General features: G+C 36.4%; 1 protein-coding gene across 23 annotated transcripts in view; it reads right to left on the bottom strand.

The window, feature by feature from the left end:
- LOC145334709 (tropomyosin Mac r 1.0101) overlaps nt 1–24,849 on the bottom strand; it is a 55,691-nt gene extending 30,842 nt beyond the window's left edge. For 12 of the 23 annotated variants that reach the window (XR_013884934.1, XR_013884920.1, XR_013884915.1 and 9 more), the window contains exons 1-4: nt 24,590–24,658; nt 22,776–22,829; nt 21,588–21,702; nt 3,465–3,590 (exon numbers count right to left, since the gene is read on the bottom strand). Coding sequence is in view for 14 of the 23 variants with exons in the window: in XM_080180339.1 (XP_080036465.1) it covers nt 3,465–3,590; nt 21,588–21,701 (240 nt within the window). In the remaining 9 variants the exon portion in view is untranslated. Of the gene's footprint in view, nt 1–3,464; nt 3,591–3,643; nt 3,770–21,587; nt 21,703–22,775; nt 22,830–24,589 lie in introns of all 23 variants that reach the window. The other 11 variants (XR_013884935.1, XR_013884916.1, XR_013884961.1 and 8 more) reach the window with 4 other exon arrangements.
- Between the last annotated feature and the right edge of the window lie 2,230 nt (nt 24,850–27,079).

Below are 27,079 nucleotides of genomic sequence, written 5' to 3'. Positions count from 1 at the left end.
CGAACTTTGCAATGAATAAAAAAGAATTAAAACGATTCAAAGTCTAAAAAGAAAAGTAACAAGCAGCAAAAAACAATATCAATATCCTTTTTTCTATTTCATTATTTCAGATTTTTTTCTTCTAAAGAGAGATTTCATTTAATTTTATTTTGTAATTAATTATTTATGTAAATAATATATAGCGTTTAAACTATATTTAGGTATAAAATTAAATCCCTAAATTTCGCTACATATTGACAAAAATATTTCTGACTTGACAATTAAGCTAGTTTTTATAGATTAAATTAATAAGTTTATAAATACCCATAATAACGAATCTAGTTTTACCAGTTTTTTTACAAGTTAACCCTTTAAAAAAGTAATTTTCTACCCCTAAAATTCTTTTCATTTTACTATTTAATTTAATGGGTCAAAATTAAATTTAATGCTAAGTGTTTGAGATGGAAGTTGGTACTAAGGTTTTAAGCAAAATTTAATTTTCTGTCCGTGCACCTAATATTAAGACCCAATTATAGTAGATAGAAATTCAATTATTGTCCGTCTAGAAATCTTACAGATGCACAGCAGTCACATTTACACTTCATTTTTGCCATTACCCCCAGAGTATTCAATAAAATGTTTTAAAGTGACGCTTCTCTTTGGCTAATATTTTTTTGCTGCATAATTTACTGCCCACAAACATAAAAATCTTCCATGACCACTTTAACATTTTTTACTTTATTTCATCTTCAACTAAATTTTATCTCTAAAGAGCGATAATATACATATATTGTTAATTCTAATCGAGACAGAAAAAAACTCCGACTCTGTAGAAATGTTATTCCACTTTTGCATGTCTCAATATCGGTCCCGGGATAAAATTTCCCATTTCATCCTGTTCTTACCCAAACTACTGGGATAGAATATTTCTATTTCAACCCCTAAAATTAAATAACAAAGGTTTTGAAAACTATTGAGATAGTCCAGAAATTTGTAAAACAAATTTTTTTATAACAAGCCATTTTTAAAAGATTGATTTATCTATCATGGATCTATCCCTTAATTCTTTTAATGAAATATTTCAGACTAGAGGCTACGCCCCCTAGAGGCCTCTAGGGGCACTTGAGGAGGGGAGAGACGAATTTAATAATCCAATTTATTATTTTAGATTTTAAAAGAAAAAGTAAAAACAATTAGGGGAGGGGGTAATTTTTTTCTAGGGGCGATTTCTCTTGGGAGGGTGGTGTTACCCTCACCCAAAATAGTTATAAACCTTCCCGGGACCTATGAGAAGCTACCTTGTTAAGGAGAACCCGATCGAGGAGATCCCGATTATAAGGACAACATTTGACAAAATCAAACTTTTTATAGAGAATCGACATTCACCAAAATGTGTTCAAATAAATTAAAACATTTTAGCACCTAACCACGTCATGTATTATTTAAAATTAACAATCAAAAATCCACCTAGACAAATCTCCATAGAATAATATCAAATAGAAATTATTTTTGGTAATAGTAATTTTTGTTTTGATTTTATTTGAATTTTTAATCTGTATAGAATTTCTTTATATTCAGTAATAAAACTATTTTAGGTATAATATGATAACTATACAAATACATAAAGCTTAGGCATGTACATTTAATATGAATAATACAGAAAAGATAAAATATCATAAATGACGATATTTAAGTAAACAGTACACAAACAAAATGTTCTAAAATTTTGTATGATATTAAAGTTTATCATATGTGACAAAAGACCATGCTATGCATGCCCTTTATAAAACAATAGACATATAAATACTAGACATATTAATATATATACTCTATCGAATGCTTTACTGTTTTCTGTCAAATTTAAATAACATATAGAAAAATACTTTTTTGTTTATTTGTACATTCAGTATATTGTAAAAAGAAGCATATTTAAATTTTGTTATCCCTTTAGACCTAATGTCAATTTCACGTTGATAATGAAGACTCTAATTTATAATGTCTATTGGGTAATATTTGTAACAAAACCCCACCCAATAATTTTCTCCGGAAAAAACGGGAACGTAGCACGGGGTTCCTTGGTTCAAAAATGACATTCTTAAATTAAACCAATAATGGCCTCCTTATTTATCTGAAGCAAATTAAATCAAGAAGTTTTTAAAACATTTCAGAGCATTTCCATAAGATCTGTTTACCGCTTTATGTATTTAGTTTGCTTCTCATTGGAGATTTCTACTGGCTCTTGGTGGTTAGATAAAAAAAAAACGTAGATTGATTTTAAAAGTCATTATAATATCAATTTTCTTGACTTCAAAATGTCTTGATTTGATGAAGGGGTGAAGTGGCATTTAATAGCAAATCCCCCTTTTCATGTGACCTAGACACACAAATCATAAAAAAAAATAAACACTACAAAAAAAATCATGCAATTTATTAAGTAAAATCAAATTCATTTTTAAATCAAAAAGATAAAGAGCGCAAACAAAAAAAACTAAAAACTGATATTAGGCATACTTAATGAAATTGTAATTGAACCCTATACTGGATTTACTTGGTTCAAAAATTTTCAACAAGGACAATTTTGTTTGTAATATATAGCGCAGCAGAAACAAATTGACAATATTCTTATTGAAAAGATTAGATAAGTTTTGTAATAATTATAAATTACTTGAGATATAAAATAATTATAAGTTATGAAAGAGTCATTGTGTTTGTTCCAAAATATCTCGCTAACTGCTGGACCGATATGGCTCTCTTAAAAGGGAAGCTTCTATTTTTCTATTTTCCTAGAATCTCAAATATTAATGTTGGGTGTTCCAACTCCCCTAACTTCAAAGTGCTTTTAGATGCCTTGAAGGCATGGACCAAGCGAAGGACGTATGGAAATACTATAGTTATAAAGAAGCTGCACTTTTAAAACCTAACCAAAATGGTTAGATAACAATCATTTTTTCATTTTTTGAAAAGCAGAGACTCGAACTTTAGAGCTTGGAGTAGCATGGGTGCACATTAGGATATATTTTAAAGGTAAGCAAATTTTTTTTTAAATGCATTTTATTACAATAATAGATATTGGGAAAGGTGGGGGTTTGGCAATGATAAGGAAATCAACTTATTTCTATAAAATTTCAGTGATTTTAAAAAGGATATAAATTTAGTAAATATGATAATATAAACTTGTAACTATAAAGATGGTTTATGAACCATATTTTGCTTAAATCCTTATTAAATATATCATATTTCAAGGCATAGAAAACACAGTCTCAACATGGGTGCTTTATCATTCCATGCACAGTTTCACTATACACAGAAATTAAAGATTCTAAACACTTAAATTAAATAAAGTAAAAGAGAACATAATATGTTTTAAACCACTGAATATATATGTCGTTGTCCCAAAAATTTCCTTCATTGGTTTTCCGAAAAATACTATTTAGAATCCCATTTCTGTTTATGTGAAACTTGATGTGCACACACACAGTACTCACATTCTGCAGGGCCTTCTCTCTCTCCTCCAACCTGGCGTTAGAGTTCTCCAGCTGGCTGGTCGTGCTGGTCAGCTCATTTTCCAGCTGAATAATCTTCTTCTCCAGCGCCTCAACCTCTTCCTTGGCCTGGGGATAAAAAACTATTCTAGATAACTATTCTATGAACTCGGAGGACTTACATTCTGCAGTGCCTTCTCCTTCTCTTCCAGGCGCTGGTTGGCGTTCATCAGCTTCTCCTGGGTCTGGTCCAGGTCGTTCTCCAGCTGCTGCATCTTCTTCTGCAGCTCACGGACCTCCTCCTCGGCCTAGACAGAGCACAAGGGATGCACACACATGCGGGTATATGGGGTTGGGTTAAGTAATTGAGTTGGTACTAGGTTAATTGGATTGGGTTAGTTGTATTAGTAGGGAAAGTGAGTTATTGAATCATTGCTTTTTCAGAATTATAGTCAGAAATAAATTTAAACACATTTATATCAATTTTGACTGATAGAAATTTTTCTAAATACATTTCCTTACGATAAATTGTAAAACTGCCTTACTTCCCCCCCCCCCCCATCCATCTGGAAAAAACGTATGCAAATCACTGATTTTAAATAAATCCTTTTTATGTTTCCATTTAATAAGAATTTAAACGATGTGATTTATTGAAAAAAGTACACCTTATAAAAGTACGTTATGATTGAAAATCACTTATCACTGAGTATCTAGAATTATTTAGAATGTATTATAAGTCAAGTCTTGTCCATCCATACTTTGAAGTTATCTTAATAGATTTATTATATTTAGAGTTACCAAACATTACTTTCCTCTAAAAGTTTGTAAGTCAATTTGTGGAAACGATTATATGTTAGCTTTGCATGATCACTTTTAGTTACTGCTTTATAGTCGATATTAAAAATAAATGAAAATTATCCGCGACCTATTTTAATGAGGTTTACTAAAGGTATTTATTGTTGTATTTGTCTTTAAATTTTAAACTTCAATTCTGGATTGACGTCATTTGAAAGGGCCTTTTAGGAAAGGAGTTACCAAAACATGAATTATTAACATTAACATTTAAAAGTCAGTATAATTTTTTTGTGATGAGAAGGTCAAAGGCAAGTTTTGAACATCATTCTTAATTTTGGAATAAAAAATGCGTATGCCTACTCTACAACTCATTTGTAGCCGTATTGAACGTGACAACTTGAAGGCGTACAAGGTCAACGTTCTTATTTTATTTTGAAAACCATCTTTGTTCGTTTACATAAGAAAATTTGGGCTTTCCCATTCAATTTATTTAGGTCTTTTATCAAACCCATTTAAATTGTTTAAAAAAATAATTTCGTTGTACAATAGTAGTGTTGGTCCGTTTAATTTGATTATATATTTTAACGCATTAAAGATCATTGAATTAAGCTTCTTAAAACATTTCATTTTCAGAATTTTTTTGACATTCCTGACAGTCCCATAGATTTTATAATAACGTTTACTTTTTCGTTGGCTTCACAACTTTGGGAACTCAAATAAAGTTTAATTAGTTGGTTCATTAGGTTGAATACCCAAACATTTCATCCAATATTTAAAATCTACAGAAGGGGTAATTTTTTGTAAAATTTTTGAGTATAAAAATATATTTATCGGCCAATGTCTTAATCCTTTATATCCCTGAGTTTAAGGGGGTTTAAATAGGGGCAAACCCAACCAAATAGGATGATGCCGTAAATTTATGTTTACTTTTATTATCGAATTTTAAGATCTTGCCTGTGAAACTTAAACCAACAAAGAGACGCATACCTATTTATTCCATGGAGGGAGGGATAAGTGCCCGTTTTTAATATACAGCCTTTATTTCCCTAAAAAACTTTACAAGCTACCAAAGGCGTAATTACCAAAGTAGTACTTGCAAGGAAGATAATACAACGTCCAGTGCCCCCTCCCTGAATCCATGGTTCATTTACATATTTTCTTCTTCGTTATTAAAATTTGTTGTTCAATAATGAACAAAACAAAATAAACTTTTTGACGTTACAAAAATTTTAATTCTTTTTAAAAATTTTTTCTTTTATCGAAACTGCTAAATAATGTTAGTATGCCCGTTGTTATGTTAAACATTTTTTTGGGAAGTAAGATGTTCTCGACTATCCTATTATATAAAGTAGTAAGCGTTTTTTGTCTGTGCCTAAGGATCTCCCTAACCGTTGAACCGATATTGTTCTCCTTTACAGTGAAGCTTCTTATAGGTCCTGGGAAGGTTTTAAACTATTTTTGGGGAGGGTGTCTTCACCCCCTCCCCTCCCAAAAAGTATTTTTCTACTTTTTTGAAACTCAAATTTAAAATGGGATGAGATCGACTTTCCCCACTCCTACCCTAAGTGCCCCTAGAGGCTTCTAGGGGGCGTAACCACTAGTTATTCAAAAAGTAGTCTGTTATTATGTTGTAAACATTCCCCTGACTAATGAGATTCTATATTTACAACTCTCTGTGTTCTCCTACTTAATGTTATTTCTATAGAGGGAAGGGTATATATGACTTTGTTCTGGAATTTCTTGAGATGATTTCCCTAACCGATGATATACTACTTTATAACTCACTTGACTAGCTGTCTGTCAGTCCGTCTATGTATAACTTTAGGGAAATGTGACAAAATGAATTTACACTAATTTAATTTGTTGAAAAGTTTAAACTATTAAATAATGCCTTTTTATACGAAGTGGTAAAGTTTTTTGTATGTTTGTTCTTTGCTCTCCATTTTTTTAAGGAGCTTTACATATTCATTCATTTTTTTAGTTCGGGTCTGAGAAATATTTTAGGCCATTATCTTCTTCTTCTTCCCCCACCCAAAAAAAAACAGAGCACCTTAGATGCTAGAGGTGTTTCCACAAATATTTTAGATGTTAGTAACCTTTGGATTAGTTTGAACTTTAGATATGTATGTAAGCAGATACTATATACGCTAAAAAATAGTGGTAAAAAGTTTTGAATGTTTTAGTACAAAATTTATCAATTTAATTAGATACTAATACTAGGCCTACGTCCCCTAGTGGCCTCTAGGAGCACTTGAGGTTGGGAAGGGTGAAAAATAGACAGCCTCTTTTCAATTGTAGTGTTAAAAGAAAAAGTAAAAATACATTTTTCAGGGATGGGGATAATTATTTTCCCGGGGCGATTTCAAAATATTTATAAACTTTCCCAGGACCTATGACTAGCTTTGTGTAGACATATACACACATAGATATTAGACATCCTGTTACTTTTATAGGATTTAAGGATTTTAAGGATTTATTTACTTATAACCATAAATTTCGATTTATTGGCATTTCAGTATAAATACAGTTTAATCTCTATAGTAGGAAAGCTACTGGATTAAAATATCTTTTTTTAAAAATCAAATGAGCAAAATGTGTTTGTTCCTACCCAACCCAAGAATATTGAAACTCAAATTTATTTAACTTTTTGGTCAGTTTGTTTTAAAACAAATGTTTTAGCTTTGTATTTAGAGGATAGTTTACAAAAGATCTCCGGTTAAATAAAGTAGTAATGTTTTTTTTATAACTATACTGAACTGATTGAGTTCTCACTGTAAGGTTCTTCACATAAGTCTCTGGATGGGTTTAGGTTATTTTCTTTTTAGATTTAAACCTTGGGATGATTTTCTGCCCCAATTCAGAGTCTCTAGATGTTAGGGACGCTAACACTAGTTGTTAATATTTTCCCTAAAACCTGACATGAGTATGACTAATCATGTATGTATCCCAGTCCCTGTATCCCTGAATATCAACGTCTTCTATTTGATATCTAATTCATGTTAACCAAATAAAGAAGATATCAACAAACCTAAATTGATACTATTTCACATTGGCCCATGGGTATAGTCCTTTTCACGACATCCCTCCATGAGGGGCGATTCTTCGTATTTTTCACAGTAGCTTTTCTCCTATTTCTAGCCCCTGCGGGGGGCTCTAACCCTGCGGGGCCAATCACCTAACCCTGTGGGGCAATCACCTAACACAAAATAACCTAACCTAACCTAAAATAACCTATAATAAGCCATTTTAAAAATACGACTAATCGCCCCTTATGGAGGGATGTCGTGGAAAGGACTATACCCCATTTTTCTGTACAGTATCATTTACTTTTTAAAAATGTTTTATTTTACTATAGGAAAATCTTAACACACTATTGAATCTGAACTTACATAAAAGCTGTACCATATAAAATTTGTAGTTTTTAATCTTTCATTTTCAATTGGCGAAAAAAACAATAGCTTTTCCCATGTTGCATATCCCTCCATATAGATAACCTTAAAAACTAAAAAAAATGGATAATTTTACATTTAATTGCTATAGTAATATAGAGTTTGTAAAAAAAACCTAATTGAAAAAAAATATTATGTAAAAAAGCTCATTGTGCCCAAAGATGATATTAGGCGAGACAGAGAAAGATAGCAGAGATTAAGGAATAAAAAATGTACCCATAAAACTCAGAGAATATTTTTATTTTTGAAAAGAATATACTTTTTTTAGAGACATATCAAGGAAAAACTTTTTAAAAAATATGTGAAGCTAATCTATAGTTCTAATATTGTGGTATCCGCCGAGGATCAATGGCAGACACCGGAGTTCAATTAGATTACGGCAGTGTGACAGACGTGGGCACCTTACTATAGAGAAGCTACGCTTCTCTAGCTTTCACTAGATAATGATCAACATCTACTTTTAGTTGTCACTTTATTGAAGGCTTAAGATATACTGGAGTTATATACAACAAACAATAATTACATGGATAGGAATAAATAATCATAACATAAAAGCATAAATAATATATGTACAATGGTCAGTTTGGGCAATAATGATTCCCCCATCCCTGGAAAGGGTGGGGGAGAATTAAGAATACAGTTAGCCATAATAAACATGACAGATTCAAATCATTAATTCTAAGCGTAGGGAGGGGGTCACTAGACCCCTTCCCCAGGACTCGGGGGAGGGCCATTGACCCTCCACCGAACCCCAGATCAGGGGTGCCATAGACATGGCTCACGGTTGCCGAATACCACAACTCTCCCCTCGGAAGGCTGGGAGATGGTTTCCCTACCAGACTTCCGACAGTGGTTGAGGCCTTCGGCCCGCTCCTTAGGGCTAAAAGTATATACAAACGATAATGATTCAATGGAATCCTAGTGGTGAGTATCTTCTTAGGGTTGATGGGCTCCCAATGTGGGGTAGAAGGCAGAGGCTGCCTTGGGTTGGATACGTTGGTCGGCGCCGGCAGGTATCAGGCTTGGTGGTGGCACATTGGTTGCTGTAACGGTCAGCAGTGGGACCTGCGGGTTGTTGTTGGCAGCGGCTGGGGCACTGGCTGCCAGGTTGAGTGTCTGAGCAGCGGCCTGTCCTCCTGAGGGGCCGCGGGGTCTGCCAGAGGGCGGTCCTGGTCTACCTGGGCGGTCATGCCCACTGTCAGTGGATTTCATAGACACCATTTCCTCGGCTGCTTCCCTGCCGATGGGGATGGCATCCCAGTCCACTGAAAAGTCCCGGGACTTGGCATGGTTGAGCCTGGCTCTAGCCATCGCCTTCTTATACAAAGCTGGGTGGTACAGGAACACTTGTGATATCGCATTCAGGGCTGCCCGGACTCCTCCTTGTGCTGCTGCCAGAGAAATGATGGTGAGGTCCCCCAGCAGTTTGAGGATCAGCAGCAGCAAGCACAAGATGGCGGCGCCATCTCCCCACTCGTGGATGGCTTGTCTAAATCCTGCCCAGACATCCAGGGCTGCCTCTCCTTCCTCCGCCAGTCGGTCAATGTTGTAGGACACTATCCCATGGTCTCCTGTGGCCGAACAGCTGCCTTGCTGAACGCAGGAGCCATAGGATAGGCCGGTCAGCATGGCGCTCTTGTATGCTGGGAACGCCAGCAGCTGTTGCCAGTCGTTCAACTCAGCCTGTGAATACAGACCACCTGAACTGAAGTCATCTAAGGGGTCTGTCAACAGCTGCTTGGGCGTATCCAGCGGGGGTGGCCTCTTCTTGGGAGCAGGGGTCAACTCTATCCAGCCTTCCTCTGCGTGCACAGTCAGGGGGTAGGTGGAGGAACAGGGAATCTTGGTGGCGTGCTCACTGTATACCCGCGTCACGGCGTCTACAAAACCTGTGGGCTCCACTGGCACTTTGTCCCAACACTCCTTGTGTTCGCGGACAACATACTTGTGCCTTTGGCAGGTCAGCTGCAGCAGGATGTCTCCCCTCAGTACCGAGAACGTGCTCCCCTGGACACGCACCGGGTGGGCCGGATCTAGTTGCTGGAGCTTCCAGCAGTTGGCCGCTACTTCTTCTGCTGCAGTGCTCCTCATGCGTGTTTCCAGGGTGAACCCAATATAACCTGCACGGATCTGTGCTTGGAGGGGAACGTCAACATCCCTGGCCGACACTCGGGGCAGCGCAGCCGCGGCTGGGTCAGCTGCCACAAACAGCGCTGGATGGTTGGTGGCATGGGCCTCGAAGTCGCAGTTCACAATTGAGGTGGGGCTGGTCATGTTGATGAAAAACTGGGCCTGATGGTCAACCAGATATGCATCCCTCACCAGGCTGGGCTGGAGGCTGCGGATCAGCCTCAAGGGGCAATCTCTTCCCAGGTGGTCCCACACGTAGGTTGCTTCCCCAGTGATACAGGACAGCTCAGAATGGGGACAGTCGAGGGTCAGGTGGTCAGACTGGGACTCCACCCGTCCATCCTCCACCACATAGGTCTCCTCCTTGACCAGCAGCCGCCGCTCCTGGAGCACTAATTCATTGCGGTAGAGCTGGCCCTCAAAGTGGACGTCCTCCCCCTCGCAACCCACCCCCTCGGGGCTGTTGACGAGGGCGCCCACTACATCAACGGTGAAGAACAGGGGGTGGTTCAGCTGGAACGTCAGTGGCTGGGTCTTGCCTGGCAACGTGTATACTCGGTTCCTGGCCAGGTCTCGGCACGCTTCTGGGTCTATCTTGGTTGGCCTCATGAGGGTGGGGACCGAGGTCACCTTGAGGTGACCCCATACCCCACACCTGAATGTCCACTGGGACACGGTGAGCTGACAGCTGAACCCAGTGGTTTCCCTCACCTTGACTTGCTGCAGGACGTGGATGTCGTGGCCCAGGGGCACCTCCTGGTGTAGGGGCTCCGTGTCACACATCTTTTCTTTGTTGTAAGACGTGACATGGGTGGGGTTGGCACAGTCCCACCCCACCAGGACGTAGCTGGTTGTAGGCCACACGGCTGCCAGAAGGAGGCCCCACAGGACCATCCACCAATGGGAGAGGCTTCCAGGTAACCATCTTCCTCGGGCACGCGGCTGGGGATCTCCGGTTCTGGTCACGGCTGCTTCTTGGGGCTGGACACGGCTGGGCTGCTCCTGGCTAGACACAAATTTCCATTGAGCGTTATCTGTATGCGGCCGAGGCACCCCGATACCCTCCCCAATGACAGACTGGCAAGCGACTGGCACTTGCCTGGGTGTCGGCTCCCCTAGCCCTAAATGCTCCCTTCCCTGGTCCAAGGCATGCCCAGTGGCATGGGGCTGAAGTGCATGTGGCACAGGCTCGCCCTTACTCAATGCCCTCCCCTGCCCTAGGAACTCAGGTGCATGTGGCACAGGCAAGCCCTTATTTTCCCAATTTTCAATCTCCCCAGCCTCAAGTGCAGGGGGCACAGGCAAGGCTGGGTGTTTACAAGGTTTTGGATTCAATACATTTAACAAATTCAACTTATCCTGATGGTGTGCCGCTGGGTTCCCTTGGCTGGTAGAGGGCTCTGGATGGCATGTAGCTGGACTCTCCCTGCAGGCTGGTGGCGCTGGCTGACATGTAGCTGGGCTCTCACTGCAGGCTGGTGGCGCTGGCTGGCTGGGGGTGACGGGTGTCACCCCTTCCTCTGGGACCGCTGGCTCGTTCCAGGACTCAGGTCTCTCGGTGGCGGCGACGGGGGTCGCCCCAGACATCAGGTTGGAGGCTGGCTCGTTCCAGGATCCAGGTATCTCGGTGGCGGCGACGGTTGTCGCCCCAAGCACACGGTGGGAGGCGCTGGATAGCACCCCCCCATCATCCCAGGTGGCGACGCCGGGTGGCGTCCCATACATCGATGCAGAGGTGCTGGCTAGCACCTCCTGCCTCTCTCGTTCAGCGGCTGCCAGGGCCTCCCCATACACCGTCTCAGGGACGCTGGGCAGCGCCCCTCCACTCTTGCTGGGTAGGCTCGGTCGGGCAGGTTCCATCATATTGAGACTGAAAGGCTGGGGCCTCAGCACCTCTGGCTCGGCTATGTTGTTGGGCTGTATCAGCTCTGGCCCCAGATGGTTCAGACTGAAGCCTAGGCCAACCCGGTTGGGCTCAGCCGCGCCGCCCAGTACGTTGATCCTAGCTGGGACAGTCCCGAACTGCGGCATCCCATCGGCTCGGTCCGCAGCTCTGGAGGCGGCTGCTTGCGGTGGTGGTGCTGGGGGCGCGCTCCCTTCCATATGGGCCACTCTGCTGGGCTTCCCTGGAGGGGCACCTTTGTCGGCGGTGCGCCTGCGGCTGGCTACCTGGACCCAGTCAGCTCTACACTCGGCCGCCGTGTGGCCGTCATAGTGGCAACGCTCACACTTGGCAGAACGGTCACGGCGTGGCTGGGTGCGCCTCTCCTCTAGGCTAACTTCCATAGGCGTTGGACAGTCTCGAGCTCGGTGGCCTCTCCCCTGGCAGCGGTAGCAGCGGCCTGGAACCTTGTCATCTGGACCGACCTTCCCCATCTGGTGGAGACCCGGAGCCAAGGAGCCAATCTCCATTGGCTCCGACTCGTCATATTGGGGCAACTGGATGCAGGCAGATCCAGTCAGCCCGTCGGTCGAGTCCACTAAGCACACACCCTCCTTCAGTTGCTTAGTAACCATGGTCACGGTGAACATGGCCTTGCGAGTGTACTCAGGTACACTCGCAATTTCATGGTTCATCATGAGGCGTTTTACATTGGCGTTACGAATTCCACGGTTTAATTCGTCCACCAACAATTCAAGATCCTCATGATTGTAGGCGTCCCTATACAAGGCGCACTTTGTTGATATGTACGCCTGTATAGGTTCTGTCGAGTGTTGCTTGTAGTCCCTAAACGCTTGTTTAAGCGTTTGGGACTCAAAAGCAGGACGAAATAACAATTCACACTCGGTCTTGACCTGCTCGTAGGTCAAGGCTTGGCCTGCCTCGCCAAACAGATGGGACGCCATTTCCGCCGCTTGCCCTACCAATGACAGTAGTAGGGCGTTGCGGCGGTTGAGGGAATCATGAGGTGGCACGCGGTAAGCCGCCCATGACATTTCCAGTCGGCGGATATGTGCCGACCAGGACTGCTTGGGCGGCCCTCTATACTCCGGCAGATTGCTCAACATCAGCTTGCGGTACTCGGCTGGTGCCGGCTGAGGGTCATCCTGGAGCCATCCTGGGGCTTGGTCACCTCCTGGGACTTGATGCTGGTCCATTGGGTCAACGGTGAAACGGCGGGCACAAAGTTATACAGGAATACAATGAATGGGTTGTCACTTGAGGCTTCCTAGCCTAACAGCCAACACTGTTTGTATCACTAGGTTGGGATTTTTAGTTGCAAAGGTATAACTTAGCTGTACTTATCAATGGTTAGATGTTGAGGTAGATAGATGTTGAGGTAGATAGATGTTGAGGGTCTGAACTGCTGTCAGGAACTGATTGGGTTTTCCCTTATCACACTAGAGCTAGGAGGAAAGAAACTTGCAATTCTTTATTTGCTAAAAATACCCCTGTTAGATGCTATGGAGTAGCTCTGCTCTGGTGTGAAGGTGTGTGTGTGTGTGTGTGTGTGTGTACGTGGAATCTTCTGTCCTTGTAACGCGCGTTCGCGCCGTCAAATCCGCGCACACGGGGAAAACGCGCTCTCACCCCTCAGCTCGCTCCCTCATTGGTCCGTTTCGTCCGTTGGATTTATGATGTTTTCCGCACTTTGTTGCGCTACCCGTGAATGGCGCTCTGTATATCCGATCGCTAGCTCCACACTACAGACGGACTTGGCCTAGTGTGGGTAGGAAGGGGGAAGCGCGTGAGGGGACGGGGGTAACTCCGTCCGTTCCCACTGTGAGGGAGGGGGGTAACTGTGTGTTGGTGTAATGGGGCCTCTGCTTCTTAATCTCAGGCTTATCTGTTATATAACCCTGATTGTATTTGTCTTCAAATGGAAAGGGGCCCCCTCCCCTTCCCTTGGAATAAAGGGTGTATTTGTTATTGTGCTGTGGGCTTGAAATTGTTTTGATTATATTACATCTAACTTTTATTGCTGTCCTTATCACAATTACATAACAGATTTGTTGACCAACTCTGTTCTATTTTTAGCTGTTATCACAATAAACAGTAATCCAAGCCTGTTCTATTCTTAGATTTATCACAACACAACAATTTGTTTGCCAAGCCTTGCTCATAAATCTATTGTTTGGTCATCACATTGGGGTGGTAATCCCTGCAAATGTGATATAATATCTGTCTTCTAGATGGGTGGCTGCGTTGTAGCTTCTCAGGAGACTCGGGGTTGACGTAGTTTTTCTCTGTTCTGGTGCACTACACCCGTATGTTAGCTCGCAGCTTGCAGCTATGTGGCATGTTTCAGCCTATCGGCGGCAGGGAATGTCCCGTCCTGCTAGCGCCACTGGTTCGGATCCTGCTATTTCTTGCAGTAAAGTTGGCCTATTTTCAGCCGTCTACACGTATTTGGCTTGTTTCAGCCGGTCCGCAGGCCTGTTTCAGCCCTTTTGGCGCTCAATTCTCCGTTAGATATCAGCGCTGCTCGCGGTTATTCGTCAGATTTCGCTGTTTTGCTTCCACAACTGCCGGATGCAGAGTTAAACTTTGCTGTCCAGGGTGGGTAATTCAGGTTGCTTGCGTCAGTTTTGCCAGATTCACTGCTGGGAGTACCTTAGCCTCAGATGCGCGTCTGCTCTACACTTGTGGTTCGCCGTAATCTCACACAGCTGTCACCAAAGTTGTGGTATCCGCCGAGGATCAATGGCAGACACCGGAGTTCAATTAGATTACGGCAGTGTGACAGACGTGGGCACCTTACTATAGAGAAGCTACGCTTCTCTAGCTTTCACTAGATAATGATCAACATCTACTTTTAGTTGTCACTTTATTGAAGGCTTAAGATATACTGGAGTTATATACAACAAACAATAATTACATGGATAGGAATAAATAATCATAACATAAAAGCATAAATAATATATGTACAATGGTCAGTTTGGGCAATAATGATTCCCCCATCCCTGGAAAGGGTGGGGGAGAATTAAGAATACAGTTAGCCATAATAAACATGACAGATTCAAATCATTAATTCTAAGCGTAGGGAGGGGGTCACTAGACCCCTTCCCCAGGACTCGGGGGAGGGCCATTGACCCTCCACCGAACCCCAGATCAGGGGTGCCATAGACATGGCTCACGGTTGCCGAATACCACAATATGTCCGTTGATTTGAGGTTTTTTTCACTATTTCAAAGATCTGATTCATTTCATAGGCTACGTTATACCAAACTCAAGGCAAAACTTAAACTCTAAAAGTTGTTCCAAAAATCCACGAATAATATTTTTTCCCTTTTACCTATCCCTCTGTGACTGTAAAGAGATGACTTGTCATCCTCGCAGCATAATCAAAGTAAACTTGAAGATATCACGATTACACTTTTTACACAAATCTTTTAAAATTGAAATTTCGGACATTAATTTTTTTATTAAAATTTAGATTCTTGAGTCTGTTAAAACTGGCGGCAGTTTGAAAAATTGGAATTTTCATCATTGCAAGCGACGAATATATTTAAATAACAAATATGGCTATTACTGACATGGTGTCGACTTAAGTAATTCTAATGACTGCAGTATTATATCGATACAATAACAACACGAAATTTTGACAAAGACGACTGAAATTTGAAATCTAATCTTATTATTGAATCATTTATAATACAGAGTTTTATTTTTTAATTGAATGACAATAATCAAAAGTTTTGAATGTTATTGTATGATCCGAGCTCGTCTGATCTTTGACAAAGATTTTAACCAATGAAGAATTCTATTATAAAAAGATGGGGCATTTTCCAAATAATTTATTTTAAACCCTAGATAGTAGATAACCACACAAATTTTCTAAATATATTTGATTAAACCTAGTTCATAACAAATTTACATAGCCCCAGTGGTTCGAAGCCCTTTGATTTTTCATATAACACTGGGTTTTAACCTACCTTTTAAAAAAACTTAGCATCCCCCTTCCAAAAAAAGGAGAGGGATTGTTTTGATAAATTTAAAATTAATCAAAGTTTCAACTGAAATGAAAGGAAAGTTGTTAAAAATATGAATTTAAAATACCACCACCTTATCTCCTTCTTTCTTTCTTTTTATTGATATCATTTCATTCATAAATATTAATCATGATTTTGAATTATATAAAAAAATATATCTGATAAAATTAGATATTCAAATTATTTTAATTTCCAAATTAGACAAAACCAGGGGCTAGCGGGATATAATTGGTTAAGGGGGTGCAAATAAGGGATGCTCTTAATAGTGCCTGTAAAAATTACGTCATACAATAAAAATTACCAATGATAGGCCAATACACAGACTAAATTACCTACGGCTGGCAGGCAAGTATACATTTTGATTGACCATTATCATTATCAACCCACCCACCCCCTTCTTCTCCTAATGCTCATAACCCTCTCAGAAATTCCTGTGCATGCTTCTTTTACGAGTTAATAAAAATGCTTTTAAACGCAGAAAAATATTTTTTTTTGACATATTAAAATTTGCTAATTTGATAAATCTTTAAAACAAAAAAAACCAAAAGTAGCGTTTCCAACATTTTCGTCAAAAGTACAAGCTTTATAAAGACACTATAAAAGCATTATAATGCATAAACCCATATAAATGAATTAAATCAATGGATCATATCACAGCACCTATATTTTCTGCGCCCCTAGTTTTAAAAAGGTAAGGGAGGGTACACAAAAATAGCCCTATGTGAAACCTTAAATGGAAAAATCAATCGGTTAATTAGGTATTAAGATGTTAAGTGACAAAAAAAAACTTTAATATATCAGGAATATCCTATTATAGCTTAACTAAATGAATGATTAGATTTATAAAGCATCTTCGCAACTAAAAATGTTTGATGTTAAAAGGAAGGAAATTAAACAAAATGAATTAAATATTCTAGAGGGTGGTTCTCATTACCAAGGGTAGAACCATAGCGCTTTAGTCATTAGGGAGGAAGGGAGGGACATTGGCGATCAAATAAATATAAAAACCTTACTTTCTCTTATATTACATTATTTGTCAACATCGAAAACTTTTAAGCATACAATAATAGAATCAAACAATTGAAATTAAAATCGAATCTTTTGAAAAATAATATTTTAATAACATGTCAAGTAATAATGCTATATTTATGCCATAATGTCGACAGAATACTACTTGCTTATAAAGGGAAATAAGGGGATTATCAATTATATGCCTATTGTCCTATCCCTGCATCCCTGCAAATTATAGATATTAAATTCAATATTTCCACCCTTAATCATAACTAAGTAATCATTATCTTTAGATAATTTCAAATTTGCATTTTATGTTTTTTTTTTAAAATAATTTTTTTTTGGAAGCGAAGCTACTGTTTAAGTGTTAGGTAATGATCTTAGGATTAGTTTTTCTGTCTATATCTGATGTATTTTTTGGCTTATTTTCCAATAAGTTTACAGATTTTGGGTTTAGTGGGTTTATTTTTTATGAAACTGAAATTTGGAATCATGATAATTCTTAATTAATTACTGCATAGAAATATTACTATCGGATAAAATTAAAAAATCTGCACCTAATAGCTAAATATTTAGTTTTTATAGATTGTTATTTTGAAATAATTGCAATAAATGTTATTGTGGGGTTTTAGGAATCTAAAAATTGTTTAAATCTCTTGTAAGTTTTGTCTTCATCTGTAATCATAATTTATTATAGATGCTCATTTGGTTAAGATTTCAGGAATTTATATGTGCGTATGTGTGTAGATATGTTTATATGTGTGTGTGTGTGCGTTTGTGTGTTTGTGTGTGTGTGTGTTTGTGTGTGTGAGCAACATGCTGAAGCTGATATAAAATTATCTAAGTGTTTAGTCAAGTTTATTACTATAGAGATGGTTGCAAGATTCGCCGGCTGATACCAAACAATAGACATCCAACAGAACAATATTTGATCATACAAAGTTTTGGATGGAACACAGTAATAGTGTCTGACTGATTATGACGTAACAAAAAAAAAATTAGCCAATGAGAGGCCGTTATTGACCAATGGTAAAATTTATAGTGGCCTCTCATTGGCTATTTTTTTGTTACGTCATAATCAGTCAGACACTATTACTGTGTTCTTTTTGATGTTGTAATATATAACTTAATGCTTTCTATTTTCTTTTAATTTGCCCATATTTTTGTCTATGATAGTAAAAAAACTCTCCTATTTTCTTTTTGTCTGTACCCCCTTGCATGGTTTTATATCTTTTAGCATTTTTTATCAAATGACAAAAACAATTAAACTTCGAGCTTTTTAAACGTATCTGCGTACAACTGTCCTTTAAACATGGAAGAATAATTGTTTAACGCATCGTATTATAAAAAGCTTTACGCGAATTTAAAAATGTTTAATTTTTAGATTAACACTAGTTTTGTTAGGCCCGAGATACCAAAGGCACGGACTAACAAAACTGGTCATAATCTTATAATTGTATTTTTTATATTCGTAGAAAATTGGATATATACTACGATACGATACATGGTTTTTTAGTATGACTTCTAATCAAGTTCTAATCAAGCGGATATTAATCGGTTTTGAAGCCATACTGGAAAGTAGATTATTCTATTCAACATAAATGATGTTGTGAATATGATTGGTCTACACCAATATTGTGCTCATCCCTCTTGCCCCAAAAGTAAATGTCCCTTTCTTTAGCCATAGGCCCAATAATTCAAAGAGTAATATAAAAGAATCTCATAAAATCTACAAAAAAATTTCAGTACTTGATTTGGCTAATAACAAGGCCCTGACTTTGATTTGTGAATAAGTAATTTTTCTGTATAAACCTTTCCCTTACAGGTTTTAACCTACCTTTTCCAGCCCTTTTATCTCTTTTTTTTACTCAATGAGGGACCCTTACAATACTGTCTCTACCCTTTCTCTTTTTATTGGTGTTTCAAATATGCAGCAACAAAAATAAAAGAATTCAAAATTATTATGATTGTGTAGTATAAAATACATATTTGTATCGTTTCTTTTCGGCTAAATTTGACCATTTAAGCTAATCCCGATGGACAAGAATCCATTAAGAATATATATGTAAATACTTTAGTAATTAATATTTGCTATAAATAAACAGCGTTTTTTTCAGCATTGGATAAACATATTTATCTTCTACATTTGCAAAATATTCGCCATTCAGTGACACATGCTTCGAACAAGGACAACTGCAGTCCAAAAAGTGTTCTTAAAATTGCATAGTTGTCTTGTCTAGCAATATATGAGAAATCTCTCCAAAACAAACAAACTTTTATGCTATTTTAAACATAAAGGGAAAGATTTGATCTATTTATCCAATCCATTTTAATTCCCCCTCCAATACTTATCAGCTACTGAAAGCATATACAAATTTTGCATATAATTGAAGTAAAAGATAAAGTTACTGCCCTATAGACTTGCATTTTAAATAAAAAAAGAAAAACGATTATTTGTAAGTTTTTATATTGGAATACTGGAGCACATTGAGATGAATTTTTAAAAATCTGTACAAAGAAAATAATATATTTTCGGAGTAGCTTTGATCATATGGAAAATAAGGAGTGTCTCCAATCTTTTGTGACACACTCACACACACACACTTTTGCCCCCCCCCCCCACCTTACACACTCGCATACACACACACACAAACAGATACATCCACCCCTCCCCCCTCTCTACCTACCCTGCAAAAAATGTTGCAAAGAGTGACAAAGGATTGAATTAAGCCCCTTGTTGCTTATGTTGCATGGCATAGCGCAATGCAATAACCCAAAGCTTATAGTCACAGGGTGCCCCCTCAAATAATTGTACGAAAAATGCGTAGTTTTCATTTTAAGTTTTTCTCATTAATTTTACTATGAATCGATTCAAATTGAAACATCTTATGCAAGATTAATATATTTGATCCAGTTTTAAGTAATATAATTGAGTACATAACTATAATTAGTCAATAACTTTATAATTTCTAATATAAGACTTTAAATTTAGTTTGCTATAGCTAACATGGACCTTAACTTAATCTAATGACACTATGACTCTTCAACAAAATTTTTATGAAAGCTTAAATTGATCTTGAAACATTATAATCTAGAGATAAAATTTTCTTTAATCAATACTGACTATCACTAAAGTTATTTTCATTTGTACATTGCTTTTTTGGTCCAGATGTATCTTTAACTTGATTCAATTATTATAAGAGTTAGACAATACATACAAATTACTTTTGATCAAGAACGAAAAAGTCCATAAGATTCAAATATATGAAATGCAAATGGAAAGTATATTATAGCTTAACAGGAAGAAATATTACTTTTTATTTCACTTGTGGCTTTGCCACTAGTATCTAGGGACTTGTTATTTGAATAAAGAAATACTTTAATTTAGAAATAAAACCTTCACGGGACCAGTTTAAAAAAATTCCTACAATAGAGAACTCAATCAATTTAGTATAGGAAAAGAAAGCCTGTCCTTCTGATTGAAGAGGTCGGTTAAAAAATATCACTCTGTCTATCTGCTATTCAATTAATAAATAAAAGTAAAGCCTTAAATTTTACTTGACAAAAAAATTGAAATTAACAGACAATCATACTTGCTGTTTAATCTTTTTTAGGAGGCCGGAATCTTATTTAATATTTTGTGAAATTCAGTTTAATTTATTTGAAATAATTACAGTCATAGCCTAAACTTACTAGAAAGACACATGCGGGTTTAAATAAATAAACCATCTAGAAGTGCACATATATTGTCATTTTTAAAGAGAGTTGTGGGTGGTTTTAAGGTTTACACAGTGATAACAATATTTTTGACAGTCAGGAAGTGGGGGATAAGTCAACAAATCATTCTTTCTAGTTAGGGAAAACATTGATTCAACTTAAACTATCCTTATATGCAATGCCTATAAATAAAGAAATAGTTGTAGATATTTTTAAGGCAAAGTTTTTAAATATCTTCAAATTTATATCTGTTACTTTTTTTTATTTCATTGAAATATTTAAATAAAAGCTTATTATACAGTATTTTAGATATACTTTAATTGTATGTAAAAAATGCTTAATCATTTTTTGTCATTATAATTTTTTGATTCTGCTGATAATACACAATTTTAATAATATGTTATTTTATATTTAACATTATAATTATGAATTAGAGGCACAATTTTTCTAAATCAGACAACTTTGTTTTTATTGTTAAAACCATACATATCTAAAGTTTTTTGAGGTTAATGGGAACGAACATTCATATAGGGAGAAAATTTGCATGCAAAAATATAAAAAAAAATTATAATATCATGACATCAATAATTAAAATCATATAAAAAATATACTAGAATGGAGGTTTCGTGATGATCATTAATACAAAAAGATACAGAAAAATCATAATGTATTTATTCAGCAATTTTCTGTTTAATCACAAGAAATATTTGAATAATAATTAGTCATTGAAATAATTACTAGTTACTATTAAGATGTACAGCTTGCAAAAGTTTGTATGTACAGAAAAATAATAGCTTAAGAATACTGGATTTTTTTAGAATCTATTCTGTAATACGTCAAAAATAATATTCAGCATTTGAGATTGTTTTACTTTTCACCGCAATAAAAAGCTTAACCCTGGTCAATTTATTACAAAAGGATTAGAATTAAATCAATGTTTAGCTCTCAGCAACCTGAATCCGAAAAATATTTACAAAGGCTAAATCGCATTCATTTAGTTTTTACAAAAAAAACATTGACCAGTTAATTAAAATTTTCAAATAACTATTCTTTTTCATGGAATTATTTGGATAAAAAAAGCATATCTTACCCTCTCAGCCCTGAGGTTGGCGTCCTTGGCCTGCTGTTCACAGGCGTCGGCCCTGTCCATGGCATTGTCCTTCTCCAACTTCATGGCCTGCATCTTCTTCTTAATGGCGTCCATTCTAGAACAACAACAAAAATAATAAAATAAATCTAGTTTCAAATAACCAACAATAGACCAAAAAAATATATGACATTTATTCTTAAGCTTTTTCAAAACTTTCTTCTTTTATTATAATTTCAGTAGTAAAAGGCAGAAAATTTTAGGGTCAAAAATTGATTACATGATAAGTTTTTACAAAATTTGTGCTTGAATGTAAAATAATGCTTATTAGGTTTTTTAATGTTAGGAAAATTTTACGTATTGGTCAAAACCAATAATAAAATAAAACATAATACTGAATAGGACATTAACAAATATTCCTATCCCATGAGATTAATATCTTATTAAAGTAGTAAGGGATTTTGTCTAAAGCCTAAGACCTCAACAACTACTAAACTGATTGGGTTATCTATTTAAAAGCGAAGCTTTTCTATAATTAGGGTCGGTCCGTCCGTCCGTCCGTACATCACAGATAGCTTTTTTCGCTTATTTAGGCATGTTAGAATTGTCCTATTGATTTCAAACTTTGCATGGTGATTCCTGTAGTAGTTAGGTAGGATTTAGAAAGCGTAGCAACTCTATAATCATTACCAGAATGTCCGTACGTCCATTTTAAACATGTTGATTTTTTTACTTTTTTAACAACAAAATTTTATGTGATCTAATAATCCGATTCACCTGATTTTTGGTATACTGATTCCTGGGACAACAAAGTACAATATTATAAGCGAAGCAACTCTATAATAAAGTCCTAAAAATGTAAGTATGTCCATAAACATTATTCTGTATCAAGCAGTTTTTCAACAATTTTACTTACAATTTTGCTTCGACATTTATACATTTATATTCTGATTATTCAGTTCTGACCCTATACAAGTGTTAGTGTCCGTTTGTCCTACCGTTTCAGTGCTTCGCTTTTATGGATGTTGTCATCCTTGTTTAGGTAAGCTTCACATAAAACCCGTGATGGTTTTAGGCTTTTTCTTTTTCGGATTTAAGTCTTAGGATGGTTTTAAGCTATTTGTATAGCCCCTTTGAATACAGAGCCCCTGAATGCTAGGAACGTAGCAGTCATAAATTAAAGTATTATACCTGTTTGTTTATTGCTGCTTTCTTGGCGACCAAATAAAGATGTTAGGACTCGACCTACAAAAAAGTTTTAAAATTATCTTTTCAGAAAAAAAGTGTAACATTCCAGAACTGGAAATGTAAAAGAATCCTTTAAATACATTTCAAATATTTTTTGAACAAATGTATCCCTTATTTTTCTTAGGGCAGGATAGTAACTCCCCCTCAACCCCCCCCCCCCCCTAGGGTTAGAGCCTCGCAGTTGCTAGAATTATATATTTTTAAAAATAATATGACAACAATATTTCAACATTAAAATCTTTTGCTGTAATTTTATTGATACTAAGTTAATGTTTTTTTTTGTTTTAGATAAAATTTCAACAATTATTAATTATAATGAAAACTTTTTTGTATTTTCAACATGGAGGCTTAAAGACAGGTACACTTACATAGATACTTATACATATGTTGTATCAGAGGCCCTTTATATTTGGCCTTATGCCAGGTTTTCTGTAAAACGTGGGGAGTATTTTTCTTATAAATACTTGTGTGTCATTTAAAATTCAGGAGAAAATCTACATTTTTTTTCATCAGAATTCATAAAGTTACTCTATAACTTATTAAGTCCTTAATACTTGATTATCGCACCGTATTATAGACAGCTTTCCATGGATACTAATATGAAAATTCATAAAATTAAAACCAGTTTTGTTAGGTACGAGGGGCCAAGGGTCTGTAATACGATGCTATACATGATTTTTCAGTATTTCTGAGAACCGGTTCTAATCCATCAGATACTATGTATGTATGCAAAATCTTTGCTTTTGCTTTTATGGCTAGCTACAATAGTCATATGCTGTAAAATTGAAAATTAATTTACACTCCTCAAAAAGAGGTCACAGAAATTATTCAATTCAAATTTTTAATATAGAATCAAAATAGCACACCCACCCACTCTTAAGGTTATTTTTAGTAGTGAAGCTACTCTATAATTCGAAATGTCCTTCCGTCCGTCCGTCTGTCCGTATGTCCGTCTGAGACAGAAAGTGGGAAACGTGTATTTCTCGGCTCCTATAAAAGATAGAGAGCTGAAATATTTAGGGATAAATTTGCTAACAGTCTTCATATTTTCACCAAGTTTCATTAAGTGGGGTGCTAGATCGATTCCTACATTTTTAAGTTTTCATGATTTTCTCAACTCCTATTCAACATAGACGGCTGAAATTTTCAGGGATTATATACTTTCAAGTTCTGCATACCTTTATTAAGTTTTATCGAGATTTGCTTATTGGTTGGGGTGCTAGTTTGATTCCTAGATTTTTAGGTTTTCATGATTTCCTTTACTCCTATCTAAGATAGACGGCTGATATTTTTAGGGATTAAATAAGTTCACAATTACTTATCCCCACAAAGTTTCATTAAAATTTGCTAATTTGCTGAGGTGCTAGATCGATTCCTAGATTTTCACGTTATAAATCGTACAAGGTTTCGTGAGTTTTTAGTTTAAAGTTTTTTTTATGAAACTGCAATAAAGTTAATTTTTTTCCAGATATCCATCCATAATTTTTGAGCTTCGCTACTTATGTATGTTGTCATCCTTGTTCAACAGATAGTGAAAGTAAGTATTATTCAATGAATGTCCTCCAGTAAAAATAGCTTAAAACCTGTAAAGAATATGTAAAATTTAGAAAATTAAATAAAAGAAGTATTTCATAAACTGATAACTTTGTACAACATATACATTGTACATATTTCACTAAAGAGTTTCTAACTTTCAAAAAAGCATCTTTTAAGATAAATATAGTTAGAGAAAGGGAATCTAAATATCTGTATTATACCTTCACAGTGAGACTGTCTTGAGATGAGTGAATGCCAGCCTCATAAATAAATGAAACTTACCTATACAGTATCACTGTCTCTAGAGGAGTAAAGAGCCAGCATACAATCTGCTTGGTCAGCAAAAAGGATCCAGGCAGCAGAGCGAGGGGGCAAATATCCTTCAATAGTTTCATCCCACTCCCCCCTTATTCCCCGTTACACATGGGCTGGCCGGTCTAGCTAGCAGGTGAACCTATGTGGACTCGAGGCCAGAGCTAACAGCCTCATAGATTAGTCATTAGGGAACGTCTATTTGATTTTTTTAATATAATTTTTTAAAAATAGTTCTTAAAGCAAATATTAAGTAGGCGCTCAACAGCTTTAATCAAAAGATTCAGAAATTTGATTCTGAGTTTTAACTTCATTTAATTAAAATCTCTTGTTTTTACCCCCTCAAAAAATCTTGGACGTCCGTGATTCCCATAAATATTAGGCCTCTCTATAATTTTGATTCAAAATGAATTGAGTCAATCTTAAGCTAATCTAAAATTAAGAATTGATAAGTTTCAATCTCAAAAATATGCTTTAAACTTTTACAAGGCAAATATGAATAAATCGATTTCCTCTAATTCTAAAAATGTATTCCCCCTTCCAATAAAAAGGGACGCGCTAATATAGTATATGTAAGTATATATAAACATGGAAAGTTTTTATCTAAATATGAGAGAAAGTCCTACAAATGTTAAATATTTTGGAGTAAGCAAATTTTTAAACTTGTCCTTCTTTTCAAATGAATACACCCCAGGATAGGGGATATGACAACAAAAGATTTCCAATTTCTTTTTTACCAGTTAAAAATTGGTCATTTTAAAGTTTAAAATAAACTATTTCTGGCCTCTGTGAGGAACTTTGACTTTATTGGGTCTCAATATTGCGGGATCCATAACATCTACCTAATCTAAGGATCACAAATATGTTTTTTTCTAAACTAGAAAATATTTAATGTTGGAGGGGGGGGGGGGGGGAGGGTTTACAGGGTAAAGAATTGGATGCACTATAATATATTAAAAAAAAACATTTTAGCTTACTTTACAATTTTGTACTTAAACATTAGATTAAATCTAACTTAAGTAATGCATTAAATATATTTAGAGTCAAACAAAATTGGTTTTCTTAATTTGCATATCCCTCTCTGAAATATACACATCTAAGTATTTATAGGTTAAATTGTCCTTAATTATGATTCTCATATTTTTCCTCTTTTTTTATTGGCTCAAATTTGAAATTAACCAAATTAAATTAATTAGTCATTATCAATTTATCATAATGTTTTATAAAGGTGGTATGTGATTTTTTTTAACTTGACACCCCCTGGGCTATTTTAGTAGTGTGTGTAACTAGGTAAAGACAGGGTAAAGTATGGTATGCACTAATATATTTTTAAAAAATCATTATAGTTTATTTTACACTTCTGTACATTACATTAAATTAAATCTAACTAAAGGTACAATAAATTTACAAAATAGAGTAAAAATTGTTATTCTTAATTTGCAAATCACTCTCTGAACAACATAAATCACACATCTAAGTATTAATAGGTTAAATTGTCCTTAATTATGATTCTCATTTTTTTCCTCTTTTTTTATTGGCTCAAATTTGAAAAAAAAATCATCAAATCAAATACAAATTTTATTTTGAAATTAACCAAATTAAATTAATTAGTCATTATCAATTATCATAATGTTTCATAATTTTTTTTTTAACATGACACCCCCTGGACTGTTTTAGTTTTTTGTGTATCTAGGTAAAGGGGTGTTGGGAGGGGGGATACCTACGGAATTCCTTCTTCTACACGCCTCTGATAGGCAAAGTTATGTCCTGTGCATATGATTTCAAGGAATCTTAAGGAATTGGATAACATATTTGCTCAAATTTTTTGAGCCAATGAAAAAGAGAACTTGTTTACAAAACTTTGGGATTCCGAACAAATAAATTTTCCGGTCCAATGTCCTTTTTATCCCACAAAATTGCCAATGAGCTATCGTTGAATGCTTTGCCAATATCTAAACTAACAAAATACAAATATAGAGATCGAGGTTTTGTGATTTTTATGACCCAGCGAACAATTTGTTATAAATTAACTTTTTTATTTGAAAGACTAAGCCATAAGAGTTTTTTTTTATTTTATCCCTTTAGGTGATTTATCATAAAACTGTATATATCGACATGACAACAAACTTGTCAGATCTGTTATAGATATCTTAAGTCACAAATTGACAGACATTTTATCTATTTTATTTCAGAGCTTTCCTATATTTTTGGTGTATCCATCCGCATGGCAGTATTTTTCCTCATAATGGTTAGCGAGCATAGAAACACCCCCCCCCCATTATTTGTAAAATAAATTTTTAAAAAGTAGTAACCTGGTTGAGCACTTACCCCCCCCCCCCCCTTATTTTTAAATTAAATTGAATATAAGGGGCGTGGGTTGTTTTTCGTTTGATTCTTTA

Source organism: Acartia tonsa, chromosome 2 (assembly GCF_053477335.1).
Source record: "Acartia tonsa isolate MP-2025a chromosome 2, ASM5347733v1, whole genome shotgun sequence".
NCBI lineage: Eukaryota > Metazoa > Arthropoda > Copepoda > Calanoida > Acartiidae > Acartia > Acartia tonsa.
The sequence above is the reverse complement of the archived record's forward strand: the minus strand, read 5'-3'. Positions and strand labels throughout refer to the sequence as shown.